Source organism: Balaenoptera acutorostrata, chromosome 2, assembly GCF_949987535.1.
Source record: "Balaenoptera acutorostrata chromosome 2, mBalAcu1.1, whole genome shotgun sequence".
Classification (NCBI taxonomy): Eukaryota; Metazoa; Chordata; class Mammalia; order Artiodactyla; family Balaenopteridae; genus Balaenoptera; species Balaenoptera acutorostrata.
This window is the reverse complement of record NC_080065.1, coordinates 29,861,133-29,877,316: the sequence shown is the minus strand read 5'-3', so window position 1 is coordinate 29,877,316 and position 16,184 is coordinate 29,861,133. Positions and strand designations below refer to the sequence as shown.

At 44.6% G+C, this 16,184-nt stretch overlaps 1 protein-coding gene across 1 annotated transcript in view; it reads left to right on the top strand.

Annotated features, from left to right (window-relative positions):
* The window catches only part of MTMR12 (myotubularin related protein 12), a 66,891-nt gene that overhangs the window by 33,196 nt on the left and 17,511 nt on the right, over positions 1-16,184 (top strand). Inside the window, exons 6-8 of the mRNA XM_057541083.1 lie at positions 715-808; positions 4,663-4,792; positions 10,909-10,984. Coding sequence (XP_057397066.1) covers positions 715-808; positions 4,663-4,792; positions 10,909-10,984 — 300 coding nt within the window. The remainder of the gene's footprint in view (positions 1-714; positions 809-4,662; positions 4,793-10,908; positions 10,985-16,184) is intronic.

The window sequence follows — 16,184 nt, the reverse complement described above, 5'->3', positions numbered from 1 at the left end:
GACTTGCCACTGTCATGGTAGATACATAGGGGAAACCTAGGGAGAGACCAGTTTATCTGTTGTCTTTGGCTGCAGTGAGTTATGCATTCTTTTCAGGTATACTCTTAATTTTCTTTCAGGTAGTGTGGTAGATCAGTTAGAATAATAAACATGACTCCAGTATCTGTTCTGAGCAGGAAAAAGAGCGGTGTAGACATGGAAAATTCCCTGAGAAGCCAGAAACTTCATTTTGAATGATGATTTTAGTCATCTATCCACACATAGTTTTTTTTGGAACTTCAAACAAAAAGCATGAGGGATTGATTGCCTTATCTTCTAGAAGAAGATCCTTAAGGCCACAACAAGTAGAACAGAATAGCTAAGCGTCTTGGTTATTATCTGGTCAGCTATATATCTTTGACATGTCAGATTTTCGGAGTATCTGAAAATGGCACTTAAGTTTTTTTAGTGCTTTGTTTTTGAGAAATTAGACTATGTTTTAAAAATTGCCCTAGAAACTCAAAGCTCTTAAAAACCTGACAAAATGGTTAGCGTTCTGTTTATTTGGCATTATTTCAAGAGATCACATCACAGATACAGACCTCAATGAGAGTTAATTAGCATGCTACCCATCGGAGCCCATTAGCATTATGGGAACCTAGACAACTTGGGTCTTGTCTCTCAGTGTTTATCTGCCAAAAGCATGACTGTATCCATCGCTTGGTTCTTTTCCAGATTGTCAGTGGCATAATCCATCATACCCAGGCCCCTAAACTGCTTAAACGATTGTTTCTGTTTTCCTATGCGACTGCAGCACAAAACCACACAGGTAAGCTTTCATCCACAGGTGGGCAGGCCCCTTCCAGTTCCTACCTGCAACCTGTGGGAGAAAACCCATCCGTGGGTTTTGTTCCCCTCTTCTCTAGCAATGGGTCGCCTCTTGCTTGGGTGAATCATTCAGATTTCTTTTAAAAAAAGGTTTCTATTTCTCTCCTGTGATCTTTGTTTCTTTAACTTATCTTTTAGGTTTGTTTGCTTTTTGTGAGGGATTATTTGTTTGTTGCTTATGAAAGAAAATCAATATATTATGATTGGGAATGTGAGGCTTTAGAGAAGCAAAACTGAGACAAGTTTAAAATCACTCTGTCTGTCCCTGGATTCTGTTTTTCACTTTAATACACTTGGTTTCATTTCATGAGACCCTAAAAAATGTCTTGCACTCTAGAAAGTTTTTAAACAACCAGAACATGCCTTATAGCAAATGTTTGGGGGATGGGGAATGGAACAGTTGTACCTAAGAGAGCACATCAGAAAAGTAGTTTGGTTAGAAAACTTAAAATTCCAAATGTTTTCCATTCGGTTCCCTCAAAAAGAGAGCAGTCTTTTAAGTAAGAAACTGTGGTCATCTGAATTAGCTATTAATAATGCCTAGCTTTGTACAGTGTTTCCACAGATGTCTGTCTTCTTCCTTCTCTGGATCTCTCCTCCTCCGTCTGTCCACTTGCTCTGTCCATTCCTCTTTTTTTTTAAATTCCAAATTATTAACAGTATTTTAATTTTTTTCTTCCAGTTTTATTGAGATATAATTGACACACTGCTGTATAAGTGTAAGGTGTACAGCATAATAATTTGATTTACATACATCTTGAAATGATGACCACAGTAAGTTTAGTGACCATCCATCATCTCATATAAATATAATATTAAAGAAATAGAAAAAATTTCCTTGTGATGAGAACTCTTAGGATTTACTCTAACAGCTTTTGTGTATAAAGTACAACAGTGTTAATTAATATTTATCATGTTGTGCATTACCTTCCTATTTGCCCATTACACTTAACGTGAAGTTGATGTTTGCTGATCCTGAGTGCCATGTGCCTTTCATCAGGGAGGTGGCATGTTAGTTTAACTGCATATATCATGCTTTCTGGAATGCAGAGTTGCTGTGTCACTAACTGCTCATTTGGTAAATGTTTATCGAACGCTTGCTGTGGGTCACGCACCCTGGAGATATGAACAGGACTAAATCCCTGCCCTCTAAGAGCTTCAAGTCAAACAGAGTGATGTGTCCTGTGGTGGGAGGGAACGACCACGCTGGGGGAGGGAGGGCTGTCAGAGGGCGAAGGCTGGTCCTGAACTGCTGGTGAAGGATGTGGAGTGTCCGGTAGGCACCCAGGAGTATTTGAGGCAGCGGGACTGGCGTGTGCAGAGATGTAGATGTCTGAGAGAGTAGCTTGCATTTGGGGGACTATGGTGATCTAGTAGAAAAGGTATGAATTTCCAGGTCTGTCCCACCTGAGTTCAAATCCTTGTCCAGCTGCCTAGTAGCTGTGTGATCCTGGGGATGGCACTTAACTCTTGGGCCTCTGTTTTCTCATTTCAAAAAATAGTATTGTTAATGCTTCCCTTGAGGTGTTGTGAAAATTACAAGTTGTTAAAATGCATGGCACACGGGGTGCAGTCATTAAATGAGGGTTAATTGAGAGTGTAACTGCTTATCCAGGACAGATTATGCTCAGAGAGCTACACTGACCTAAAATATACTTAGCACTACTATCAGGCCGAACATAAACCTTGTTCCTTAATTCAGTAAGTTCATCTTTGTGAATGATCTTTTCACTGTAGCAGTATGTATAAGTGCTGATTAGCTGAGTGCTGGCTGACAACAGCTTGTTGCAATATGAGATATACAAAATATGACTTCTTTGTTGATTGCTGTAATTTATATAAACATTTACTGGGTCTACATTTGAAAATCATACTCTGTTTTTAGGAATTCTGCCACTTCCTTATATCCTGATTCTTGGTCTGGACCCAGCACAGGACGGTTTCTTGGCTGCCCAGCATGTGTTGATCTGTATGCCAAAACCCTTACCTTGACTGACCCTGGCAGTAAGATCCCACATGCCGCGGGGCAACTAAGCCTGCGCGCCACAACTACTGAGCTCATTACCTTGTGGTGGCTTTTTGTGCCGGAAAGCCCAGGACATATAGCATCTTCTATTCTGTCTGAATTCTAGCCTTCTTTTCTCCTTCCAACCTCCTTTTTTTTTGATGAGTAAAGGTTGTAACTGATAGGTGCAAGTTGACCAATTTGCTTTTTGATTGAGTAGGGGTTTGTAGAGGTGGGTGCTTTGCAATCTGAACATCTTTCACTTTACTCAGGCTTAATAATTCACAAATGTACTTTGGCTAAAAGGTCCCAGGAGTATTGTTACTACTTATGTCCATGGGAGAATTTATTAATATTTGCATTTATTACTTCTATGGAAATTTCCTTTACTGCTGCCTGGGTTTGAATTCCATTTCTGCCATTGCCTAGCTCTGTGACCTTGGGCAAGTTAGTTGACCTTTCTGTGCCATATCTGTAAAATGGAGGAAATAATATTACCTACCCTGTAGGGTTGTGAGGATTGAGTTATTATATGTAATATGCTCAGGATAGTGCCTGGCATACTAAGTGCTATATAAGCTTAGCTGTTGTTTTTTAATCATTATTTGTCTTATCATCCTTTGTACTATGATCTGTTTGTATTAAAAGGAGCAGGTGGGAGTTTTATTAAACACTTTGTTTTTCCAGGAAGGCTTGCTTTTTTTTTTTTGATATTTTTGTTTATTTTAAAAATGTGTTTATTTTTTTGGTTGCGTCGTGTCTTCACTGCGGCACGCGGGCTTCTCTGTAGTTGTGGCACGCAGGTTTTCTCTCTCTAGCTGTGGCACGCAGGCTCCAGAGCGTGTGGACTCTATAGTTTGTGGCACGTGGGCTCTCTCGTTGAGGCGTGCGAGCTCAGTAGTTGTGGCGCACGCGCTTAGTTGCCCCGTGGCATGTGGGATCTTAGTTCCCCGACCAGGGATCAAACCCACGTCCCCTGCATTGGAGAGTGGATTCTTTACCACTGGACTGCCAGGGAGGTCCCAAGGCTTGTTTTTTTAAGATGTGCACAGGCTTGAATGGACTGATTTGTGTAAATACCCAAGGGTGTTTTGGCGCACGTCGCCCCCATCAAGCTGTGCTGTGGCTTGGGAGGGGACCAAGGACACACCTGCTGGGCTGCAGGAGTAGTGCTCCTGGGCACTTCCTCCTAGCAGGTAGCGGCAAGGTCAGGGGCAGAAGTCCCCGTCACCGTGATGTGGCCCTTGGCTTGCAGGCCCTGACCTTCACCATAGCTGTCTGATTTGTTTATAGCCCTCAGAAACCCGGTGTCACACTGAAAACGCCTCTTTTGGGCAGTGCATCTTCACACTGAAGGAGGCTTCACACTCAGGAACCTGACAGGCTGTTCAAATGAGTTTGCCATCTTATGCACACATTGGTAGGGCTAAAAATATTTTATTATTTTAGCATTTGTGCCAAGCCTGTCTTTTAGTGCTGCACAGGATCTTTTTATGTTATATAAATTATCTCATGGTCAGATGACTGAAAATGGAGCTATAAATTACTTTTGCACGGAATGGAACAAGAACAGCTGCTTTCGCCCAGCACAAAAAGACAGAGCCTCACTCATAATTTTGGATGAATGACAGAAAAAAGGAACAAGGTTAGGATGAAGCAGTGAGTTCATTCTGTGGGGATAAAAATGGGCTTAGTGTAGGAAGTTGGGGCCCGAGGAGCCACTTTCACACCATTAAAATACCAGGGCTTCACGACAAGATTTTACTGTCTTTCTCAATTTGTTTTGTTAGCTACTGACCCCAAGAACCATGCCGTAATGTTTGACACACTTCAGGACTGGTGTTGGGAGCTGGAGCGGACCAAAGGCAACATGAAGTACAAAGCAGTGAGTGTCAATGAAGGCTATAAAGTCTGTGAAAGGTAAGCTCTCAGTGTTGTGCTTTTCTTTTTGAACAGTTTTGTTGAGATTTAATTCACATGCCATACAGTTCACCTGTTTGAAGTGTACAGTGTTTTTTAGCACATTTACAGGGTTGTGCAACCATCACCGCAGTCAATTTTAGAATATCTTCATCATCCCCCAAATAACCCCTTACCCCTTAGTAGTCACTCCCCATTCCCCCCCTCCCCACTCCCCCAGCCCTAGACAACCACTAACTACTTTCTGTCTCTATAGATCTGCCTATTCTTGGCATTTCACATAAATGGAACCATATAATATGTGGTCTTTGTGCCTGGCTTTTTTCACTTAACATAATGTTGTCAAGGCTCATCCATGTTCTAGCATATATCAGGATTTCATTGTTTTATTACTGCTGAATAATATCCCATGGTATGGATATACCGTATTTTATTTATCCATTCATCAGTTGATGGACACTGGGTTGTTTTCACTTTTTGGCTACTATGAATATGCTGCTACAAACATTAGTATACAAGGTTTCATATGGACGTGTATTTTCAGTTCTCTTGGGTATATTCCTAGGGGTGGAATTGCTGGGTCATATAGTAACTCTGCATTTAACCTTTTGAGGAACTGCCAGACTGTTTTCCATAGCCACTGCACCGTTTTTACACTCCCATCAGCAATGTATGAGGGTTCCACTTTCTCCACATTGATACTGTGCTTTTTTTTTTTTGGATACTGTGCTTTTTTAAGAAACCCTTAAAGTATCCCTTAAAACATTCAGAAGTGAATTTGTCTTTTTCTTCCCATTATTATATCTGTAATCTAAATGTAAAACTTTTAGAGGCATTTCTGAATTTATATCATGTATTTGCTTTCCTTTTATCAAGCATTTTATTTATTCATTCAATAAACATTTTTTTAATATAAATTTATTTATTTATTTATTTTTGGCCGCATTGGGTCCTCGTTGCTGCGCACGGGCCCCCTCTAGTTGTGGCGAGCGGGAGCCACTCTTCATCACGGTGCACAGGCTTCTCATTACGGTGGCTTCTCTTGTTGTGGAGCACAGGCTCTAGGCGCCTGGGCTCAGCAGTTGTGGCTCGTGGGCTCCAGAGCACAGGCTCAGCAGTTGTGACGCGCGGTCTTAGTTGCTCCGCGGCAGGTGGGATCTTCCCGGACCAGGGCTCGAATCCGTGTCCCCTGCTTTGGCAGGCAGATTCCTAACCACTGCGCCACCAGGGAAGTCCCTCAATAAACATTTCTGAGGGTCTCCTATGTGCCTGACAGTGTCCTGGCTGCTGGAGATAGAGCCTAAAAATCCCTGCCCTCCTGGAGCTTTCGTTCCAGGAAAGGAGGAGGAAAATGATGATAGAATAAGTGAGTACTTAATAGTGTATTAAGAGGTAATAAGTGCTACGGAGAAAAATAGATGCGGCCAGGGACTGGGGCGTGCTGGAGAGGTTGGCAGGAGGGTTGGTCAGGCAGCGGGAACAGCAGGGGCAAAGGCCCTGAGGTGGAATCTTGTCTGGCTTGTGTGAGGAACAGCGAGGAGCCCAGGGGTTGGAGAGGCGAGAGCAGGGGGCAGAGCAGTAGGAGGTGTGATCAGGGAGGAGGGGGCCGGCTGGGTGCCGATGGGCAGGGAGGGTTTCAGAATTTATAGTGCAGTGCGGAGGAGTTTGAGCAGAGGCGTGATGTGATCTCACCTACATTTTTAAAGGATGACTCTGTGTAATCCTTTTTTTTGAAACTTGAATCTTATCGTTTTGGAACATAATCCTCAACACCCTGCTGACAGTTTCAAAATATTCGTGTTTTTCTAGAGCATTTTGTACCCATGGTTCCGAGGGGCCTCTTCAGTAGATCAGTTTTGATTTTGATCAGTCTCAGACACTTATAAGGTTAGCCCTCTTGTTACCGCACAAACTGGGGTGACAGTGGGGAGGGGCCTGCAGGGCAAGTGTCAGATCCCACCCCCCCCATGCCCACCCTGCCCCTCCTGCCCTCTTTATAGTCACAAAGCTTGGAAAGGGAAAACAAGCTCTCAGTCAGGAGGAGGTCAGAAAGCCCTGCTCCTAGGAGGTGATATTTTGTAATGCGATGTTGACACTGATAGAAGGCATGCCCATTCCCAGGATCCTGCCACATACTGATTAAATTCATTGGTATTTGCATAGGTGTCAGCACATCAGAAATATACCAGGTAGAGAAGGTGGGTGGAGTGGGGTGTCACGGGGTTCTAATTAGTGGTCGGGGGGAGAACAGAGCCTCAGCAAGATCGTGCTGCTCAGAGCACTCGGTGCAAACCCACTCCCCCTGGACTGCCCCCCTGCGCTTCTGCCCCACGGGGATGATACAGGAAAAGCTGTGCTTTGTTTCTTACCTGGCACTGCAGTAGCTGCCTGCATGGTCTCCCCCACCCACTCCCATCGTCCTTCCCCTGCTTCATTGGCTCCTTGCTGTTCATCGTAGAGAGGATAAAACTTCTAACGGGCCCTACAAGGCCCTTCGTGGTTTGACTCATACCTAACTCTCCAGCTTTGCGTGTACCCCTCCAGCCACCCGGAGTCCCTCCTGTGGGCCTTGCCTGTGCGGTCTGTCTAGGATGCCCCTTTTGCTTCCAACTGTACTAGTGAGTTACCTCCACTTCATCGGTCAGATCTCTGCCCAGGTGTCTCTTTTAGGGAGTCTTCCCAAGACTAGATGAGGTCTCCCGTGAGAGCTTTCATTGCACTGTGTGCCTCTCTCCTTAGCACCTCCTGCGATCGTGAGTTTATTCTTATCTGTATCACCATTTGGTTAATGTTTGTTTCTGCAGCCCATCAGTCCTGGGGAATCAAGGACGCTGTTTTGGTTCATCTTTATACCCTCAGTACCAAGTATAGTGCCTGACTTATAAGACCCACTCAATAAATTGGGGACAATGAATAAATTAACGAAAGCCTCAGTGATAAGAGGAGACCCCGGTCAGTTTGGATAAGAATAAGAAACTGAGTGTCTACTTTGCCTTCTCCTGAAAAGCCTTTCTTCATGCCACCTCCCTGTGAAGGTATAAGAAGGTCCTCAACCCTGTAGGGTGTGTGTAACACAGGGGAACCTAGGAATTGATGCAGCCACAGGAAGACATTGCTGCTCTGGTGGTGTCGCTCTGGGGGTTCCCTCACCCTAACTGAGGTGGTTCCTGAGAGGATCATACAACTTTCCTTGAATAAAGTCAGCTTATATTTGGAGAGGCTGTTTACTTTGTATTCAGAACTCCTCCTAGTGACTAAAATGAGTGCTGTCCCAGGTGGGAGGGTTAGTTGCTTGTAGACATCGGGAGTCTCCCAGCAGAGCCTCTGTAGAACCACCTTGAGTTCACTGGGACAGGAGGGGACCTCACAACCCCCCCCCCCCCCACAGCTGGGGCAGAGCTGTCCCTCTCTTTACAGCCTCCTTTCTTCAGTGACTGCATGGCATGCATGCTAATACCCTGGGTTCTGACATTTTTTTCCCCTTTGCTGAAAGACTGTTTATAAGGAACAATTAACTTGTGAAATATTCAACCACACTAGTAGAGGAAGACATGCAAATTTTTTAAAGCAGTGTGGGCCCATCCCAGCTTTGTCCAGTGAGCCTCTGGGGAAGGAGCTGAGAATCTGGTTTACACAAAGCCCACGGGCGACTCTCCGATGAGGGTTGGGAAACAGTTGTCTGTCTGTAAGTTGCCATCTAAGGCGCTGCTCCTCATGGTTGACTGTGCGGCCCGGTCCCCTGGGGAGCCTGTGAAAGTGCAGATTCTGATTCTGTAGGTCGGGGCTGCTCTCCTTCTAAGTGTCCGGGTGATGCTGCCATACACGTTGACTAGCAGGAGCTTCTAGAACAACAGCTGTCATCCTGATGACACACCTGGAGAGCTTTGACACCTCTGATATTTAATAGTTCTGCGGTGGAGTCTGGACACTGGGAACTTTTAAATCTTCTTGTGTGACTTTAACGGGCAGCCTGAGCTTGAGAGCCATTGACCTGTGAACAGGTTTTTGCTTCAGTGACAGCACCTGAGGAAGGGGTAGTAAGCCCACCCGCTCAAGCAGACGTGAAAGAAAATATTCCAAGTGCTTCGGAGCCTCTAAAGCCAAATAATTCTTCTATGTTTTAATGGTTTGAGGTATCTTAGCCTTGACCAGTTGTTCCCAAACCTGGTTTTACATCACAATATTATGGGAGTTTTGTTCCTTTTAATTACCTTAAGGTTTTTTTTTTTAAATTTTATTTATTTATTTATTTATTTATTTATTTATTTATGGCTGTGTTGGATCTTCGTTTCTGTGCGAGGGCTTTCTGTAGTTGTGGCAAGTGGGGGCCACTCTTCATCGCGGTGCACGGGCCTCTCACTGTCGCGGCCTCTCTTGTTGCGGACCACAGGCTCCAGACGCGCAGGCTCAGTAATTGTGGCTCACGGGCCCATTTGCTCCGCGGCATGTGGGATCTTCCCGGACCAGGGCTCGAACCCGTGTCCCCTGCATTGGCAGGCAGATTCTCAACCACTGCGCCACCAGGGAAGCCCCAAGGTTTTTTTTTAAAATGGAAAATTTCAAGCAGTATAAAAGAAAAGAGAATTTGATGAATTCCTTTTACCCTTCACCCAGCTTCAACAGTTATTAACTCATGGCTAGTCTCTGTGCCTCTACCTACTCCAACCCTCCCCCCTCCCCGTCCCGCCCAACTATTTTGAAATAAATCCTAGAGCTCATCACATTTCATTCATAAATATTTAAGTTTTACATCTCTAAGAATGAAGGACTCTTTTTATAAACATAATCATAAAAGCATTATCACACCTTTCACATTTAACATTTGATTCCTTAATATCATTCAGTACCCAGTCAAGTGTTCAGATTTTCTCCATTGTTTTATAAATTTTCAAAACAATTTATTTTTCATCTTTTTATCTGTTTTATCATTAATCAAGATTCAGTGAGGGACTTCCCTGATGGCTCATTGGTTAAGAATCAGCCTGCCAATGCAGGGGACACGGGTTCAGTCCCTGGTCTGGAAAGATCCCACATGCCGCACAGCAGCTAAGCCCATGCACCACAACTACTGAGCCTGTGCTCTAGAGCCCGCGAGCCGCAACTACTGAGCCCATGCGCTGTAACTACTGAAGCCTGTGCACTCTAGGGCCCACGTGCCGCAACTACTGAAGCCTGCGTGCTTAGAGCCTGTGCTCCACAACAAGAGAAGCCAACGCAGTGAGAAGCCCGCCCACTGCAATGAAGAGTAGCCCCCACTCGCCGCAACTAGAGAAAGCCCACGTGCAACAACGAAGACCCAACGTAGCCAAAAAAACAGATTCGATGAGACTGATATCTTGAAAATTGATAGGTTTCTTAAACTTCTTAATCTATAGAGTCTCACACAATTAGCTTTTTCTTGCAATTTATTTGAAGAAACCAGGCCACTTGTCTGATAGTTTCCTGCAATCTGGATTTTGATGAGTACATTGCCTTGGTGATTTTATTCATGAGGAAACAGACCCAGAGAGGTGGGGTAACTTACCTAGGGTTACACAGAATCAGAGGCAGAGCTAGGATTTGAACTCAGATTCCTGATTGATTTTGACAGAGACGGTTCATCTGCACTGGTTCTTCTTAAGAGGGAAATATGGGGCTTCCCTGGTGGCACAGTGGCTGGGAGTCCTCCTGCCAATGCAGGGGACATGGGTTTGAGCCCTGGTCCGGAAGGATCCCACATGCCGCGGAGCAACTGGGCCCGTGCGCCACAACAACTGAGCCTGTGCTCTACAGCCCGTGAGCCACAACTGCTGAGCCTGTGTGCCACAGCTACTGAATCCCGCGTGCCTAGAGCCCGTGCTCTGCAGCGAGGGAAGCAACCGCAATGAGAGGCCCGCGCACCGCAAGGAAGAGTAGCCCCTGCTCACCACAACTGGGGAGGGCCCACGCGCAGCAATGGAGACCCAACACAGCCAAAAATAAATAAATAAATAAATAAATTTATTTAAAAAAAAAAAAAAGGGAAATATGGTCCATGTCATGACACTCTGCTTAACTTCCTGTGTTCATTGACGTTGAGCTTTCATATTTAATGAATTAACTCCAGCACTAAAACCGATGACATCTCTTTCTTCTAGGTTGCCAGCATACTTTGTTGTCCCCACCCCTCTTCCTGAGGAGGACGTGCCGCGCTTCCAGGGTCATGGCATACCAGTAAGTGCATCTGGAAACCCTAAATGCGTGGCTTGCTCATTGGCCCATCCTGGCAGATTATCCTCCTTAAAGCCCTTGGCTTTGGTATTAAAGAGTTTGTCCTCAGTCCAAGAGCAATCTAAAAATATCTTAGGGACTCCCTAGAGGAGCCTCTTTGACAATGAGGCTCCTGGGGTCAGAGTTCTAAAGTTTTCACAGATGCACTGGAGTTCTTAGCAGAGACATCTTTAAAGAGCTTTTGGGGGATTACAGGCCAGTCTGGTGTTGAAAGACAGCCTCATTTAACACCTAAATTGTTTTGAGGCTGATCCGACCCCTGTAAGGGTAGCAGAGTTTAAGATTCCTTTTGGCCCACACCATTATTCTTGAATGGGCATGGCCGAGTTTCCTCCCAGAGACAACATGGAGAGCTTACTTAATTTTCACAGAATAGACTGGGACGGGAGCCATATTTAGTGTGCCACTGATCAAAGAAAGCAAGACTCTGGCAGTTATTCCAGTTTCTGATTGGCAGTTGGGGGTTGCCAAACCTGCAGGGAATTGAGTACAGAATGAGAATTACAGACAAATGCTGTGCTATGCACATGGCTGGTTCACCAAAAAGGTCACTCCTGTAATGGGAGGTGAGATGTCTAAGCAGGGGTCACACGCCCAGAAGTGTATGCAGGCCAGGTGGGTAATGAGTGTGGTTCTTGCGATGAACCAGAGACCCTCTGCCTGGATGAAGGGCTGGCTGCTCTTCTCTGCCAGCCCGTTTGTGCCATGTGGGAATACGGGCCCTGATCTTGCCAGATGTCCAGACTTCTCAGGAGAAACCAGAGAGATGGATTTTTATGTGAGTTTTCCCGATTTCTAAATGTGTGCAGCTGTTCACAACGGATTCAGATGTTTAAAAAACATGTCTTTGGGCCAGAGTTGGTTCACGTCCCACCAGTGTGCCACCTTTGATTTAGAGCAGTGGTTCTCAAACTTTCTGGTGTCAGGACCCTTTACACTCTTAAAAATCATTGAGGGTCTCAAAGGGTTTTTGTTTATGTGGTTGTATCTGTTGATGTTTTTGCCATATTAGAAATTAAAACTGAAAAATTGCTTAATGTTTATTTTAGTAAAAAACTCATTACATGTTAACATAAAAATTTCTGTGAAAAATAACTATATTGTCCAAAACAAAAAAATAGAATAGTACTGTTTTACCTTTTTGAAAATAGAAGGCAGCTACATTCTCACATCTTCTCACTTCCTTCAGTCTGTTGTGGTATGTTGGGGTGTGGTTGAAGTACATGAAGAAAATCCAGCCTCACACAGATGTGTATTTGGGAAAGGGAGGAGTATTTAATAGCCTTTTCAGAGAATATGAAAATATTGTTCTTTGACGGTATTCCAAAAAAGTGATAAGTGGTGGTTTCGTAAAGATTAATTGCAATAAGGAATCTGAAAACATAGTCAATGAACTTTTCATTCACTGCTAAATTAAAATCCATTGGTCTGTCTTGTACTTTGAATGGATCTTAAAACATTCATGATTTAAAAACATAATACATTGGTCGTTTAGAAAGTATTAGCTCACTAGGTTATACAGGTCATCCAAATATTTTTTTTTAAAATAAATTTATTTATTTATTTATTTTTATTTTTGGCTGCATTGGGTCTTCGTTGCTGCGCGCGGGCTTTCTCTAGTTGCGGCGAGCGAGGGCTACTCTTTGTTGCAGTGTGCAGGCTTCTCGTTGCAGTGGCTTCTCTTGTTGTGGAGCACGGGCTCTAGGCACGCGGGCTTAAGTAGCTGTGGCACATGGGCTCAGTAGTTGTGGCTCGCGGGCTCTAGAGCACAGGCTCAGTAGTTGTGGCACACAGGCTTAGTTGCTCAGCGGCATGTGGGATCTTCCTGGACCAGGGCTCCAACCCGTGTCCCCTGCATTGGCAGGCAGATTCTTAACCACTGCGCCACCAGGGAAGTCCCAGATCATCCAAATATTGACATGTTTTCTTAGACAAAAATCACATTTGTTAATATCATCCCTGTCTCATCAGGAAAGTCTTTAAATATTGGGAATTTGTCCAGCTAAAAAGGCAGAGACTAGTCTTAGAAAATTCTAATTTTTGCTTGAAAGTTCAACTTTTATCATTGGCAACAAATTGTCAGTTGTTTTCCTTAAGGGGATAGTCTCACTTCATTCTTGGTTTTTGTTTTTATTTTCTAAAGAATGAATGTCTGCTAGATACCAAAGTCTGAACACCCATAGTTCGTCTGTCATTCACTCTTTCAGTTACAAGAATACAGCAGCTAGCTCAGCTCTCGAGTCAGTCTCATAGGTGCTTTTCCCTGAGACAAACACTTCCATGCTTTGTTTCCACTCCATCACACAGAATATAAAAAATATTAGTATTAAATATTAAACGTAATGATCAAGATTAATATAATTCATAATGTTTAGTTCTTCATTATGGACATTCTGAAGTGAAACAGTTATTTTTCTTCAAGTTTGTGGCAGTGAAGAATACAGTGGCGACCAGTGCTGTTGGTAGCAATACCTTGGTTGGTACCAAGGCACCAGCAGTTGGAACACTATCAGTGCCAATGTCAACGCAGTGAAAAAGCCAAATTATATCTTAGTAATATTCCCAGGCCACCTGTAAGGGAGGGTCTCGGGATCTGTAGACAACATTTTGAGAATGTTTTAGAAGAATAAAAATGAGGGTCTTCATCCGTCAGCCTTTCATAGATGACTCCAGGAGAAGGGGTATGCTCTGTGGGAAGAAACCAAGATGAATTGTCTGCACACTTGGGAATAGGCTGCTTCTCCATCCAGCATTATATGAAATTTCACTGCTCTGTTCTAGCCAGGCCTTGGGGCTGAGAAGTAGAAACTGTCCTGAGGAGTCAGCAACAGAACTTTGATAGCAGCTGTAGGAAGGCATTCTCATTGTATTGGAGCAGCCTTAGTTATGTGTCCTGAAAGTCGTGGTGGAGCTTGTGCTGCATGGACAGCGGAAAAATATTACACAAAATGGAGTTTACACATTCACTCAGGGAGCACAGCTCTTAATACACATCACGTAAAATTTACCACTGGTGACAGTGAATATATTCACAATGTGGTACAGCCATTATCGCTAGTCCGAGAACATTTCCGTATCTCTGCTTTTTCACCCTGACTTTTCATCTAGTCTGGTCTTTCCTGCCTCCACTTAACTCCTGTTCGGGGAAGACCTGCATCATTTGTGATTTCAGTCAGACCCTTGCTGCCATTCTAGAGACTGTGGCCTCCTGGACCCTCTGCTGTACTCCAGTCCTGAGTATTTATTTTTTTTTGCTGCGGGGCTAGTGAACATCGCTATGGATTGTTCAGACCGAACAGCAGAGCGTTTTAATGGGATACGTGAAAACTGTTACCTTGCTTCACTTGGGCCCCTGTTCTGCTCAGCAGCCTGTCAGTGAACTCCTCCTGGTTCCTGTGTCATTCTTCCCTGGGGCCAGGGTAGCCATTTTTTCATTCTCTTTAAGTTGGCGATCCCACCCTTAGCTCTTACTGTCATCGACCACCTTTCCCTTAGTCCCGAGGGGTCTTGGAGAGCGAGCGACAAGACCTCCCTCCTCCTCCTCCTCCTCCTCCTCCTCCTCCTCCTCCTCCTCCTGTGGTCTCTCTGTGCTCCTTCATCACCGACCCAGACCTCTGCCTGGGCTCTTGATCTCCTCTGCCCTGGATTTGTCTTCCGTCGCTCTGGCCCTTCCGCGTGTATCTCCAGAGATTCTGCTCTCTTGAAGGCATGCTCAAGTCTCCCTCACCTGAAGAAGCCCTTCCTTAACAGTTGAACGCAGGCTTGTTCTCCTTGCCTGCACGGCCAAACGTGTTTCAGGGCTGTACTGATTTTCTCTACTTGCCTCTACCCCCTTTCCTCTTGCAGCAGGGCTTCTGCTCCCCCCGCTCTGCTGTTGACCCTCAGAGTCACTGAGCCTGGGTGGCCCCCGTTCTCCACACCGTCAGTCACTGTAGTTCTGGGTGCACACCCCCCCCCCCTTTTTTGCCTTTTAAATTCCTGTCTTGGCTTTGGAAACACGACGTTGTCTTGGTCCTCTTACCTCCTTAGTGGTCTCTTTCCTTCTTTCTTACGCTGCTTTGTAGCCTCCAATGGTAGAGGCTCCCCTAAAGCTCTTTGGCTCTATTAAGAGAGACACCTTAAGATGTACCAAATTATGTACAAGCTATTAGGTATAAAATAAGCTACAAGGATATATTGAACACCATGAGGAATATAGCCAACATTTTATAGTAACTATAAATGGAGTATAAGCTTTAAAAATTGTGACTCACTATATCGTACACCTGTAACTTATATAATATGTTACATCAGCTAAACTTCAATTTTAAAAAGACCAAAAAAAAAAAGATCTACCAAATAATGAATAATCTCCCCCTTCCCTTTTTCTTTTCTTTTCTTTTAAATAAACAGGATTATCACCCTGATTCTTGTCTGCTGTCAAGTCATTCTTACTAAGAACCCTGTGGCTCTTTCCCAGACAGAAATTGTACAAATTACAATAGGAGAAGACATATGTCTTTTGCTAAATTCCTGTGAGAAGTCTCTCTCTGACCAAGAATTTTGCTTGTTTTCTATTTACTGTTTCAAACAGAGAATGTAAGGGAATTGTCCCTTTGTGCGTCAGCTAGGAGGTGACAGTTTTAGTTGAGCCCCAAATAGAAAATGAGCTGTGGTTGAATGTCACCAAGAGCAGATTCTTTCTGCCCCAGGAGAGGAGATAAAAAGGATTAAGAACACTTAACTTCCTAGAACCTGTCACGAGTCATGGCTAAGAGTGTCCCTCCCCACCCCCCAGTGAGCTGCACCCACCAGGGGGCAGGAGTGCCTGGGCATGACGTTGGAAAAGGGAGTAAGAGGGCAGCAAGGGTCCCGTTGATTTGTCTCACTGTTCCAACACTTCCGTCTCGTTAGGAGCTTACAGAGTCGGTACTCTTTTGGGCAGTTCCTGAAGCAGTTCTGCCTCCCTCTGGCCTCACTCCGGGGTGGGCTCACGTCTCTTCCACTGAAGCTGGCAGGCAGCTCCTGTGTCCAGAGCTGCAGTCCTGCCTTCCTCTCCTAAGTCATAATCCTCATCTTGGGTGTCTCCTCAGTATCTTCACACAGATGTCCTGTGGGCACTAGACACCCAGCATACCCAGTACTGATTCATCATCTTCCCCTG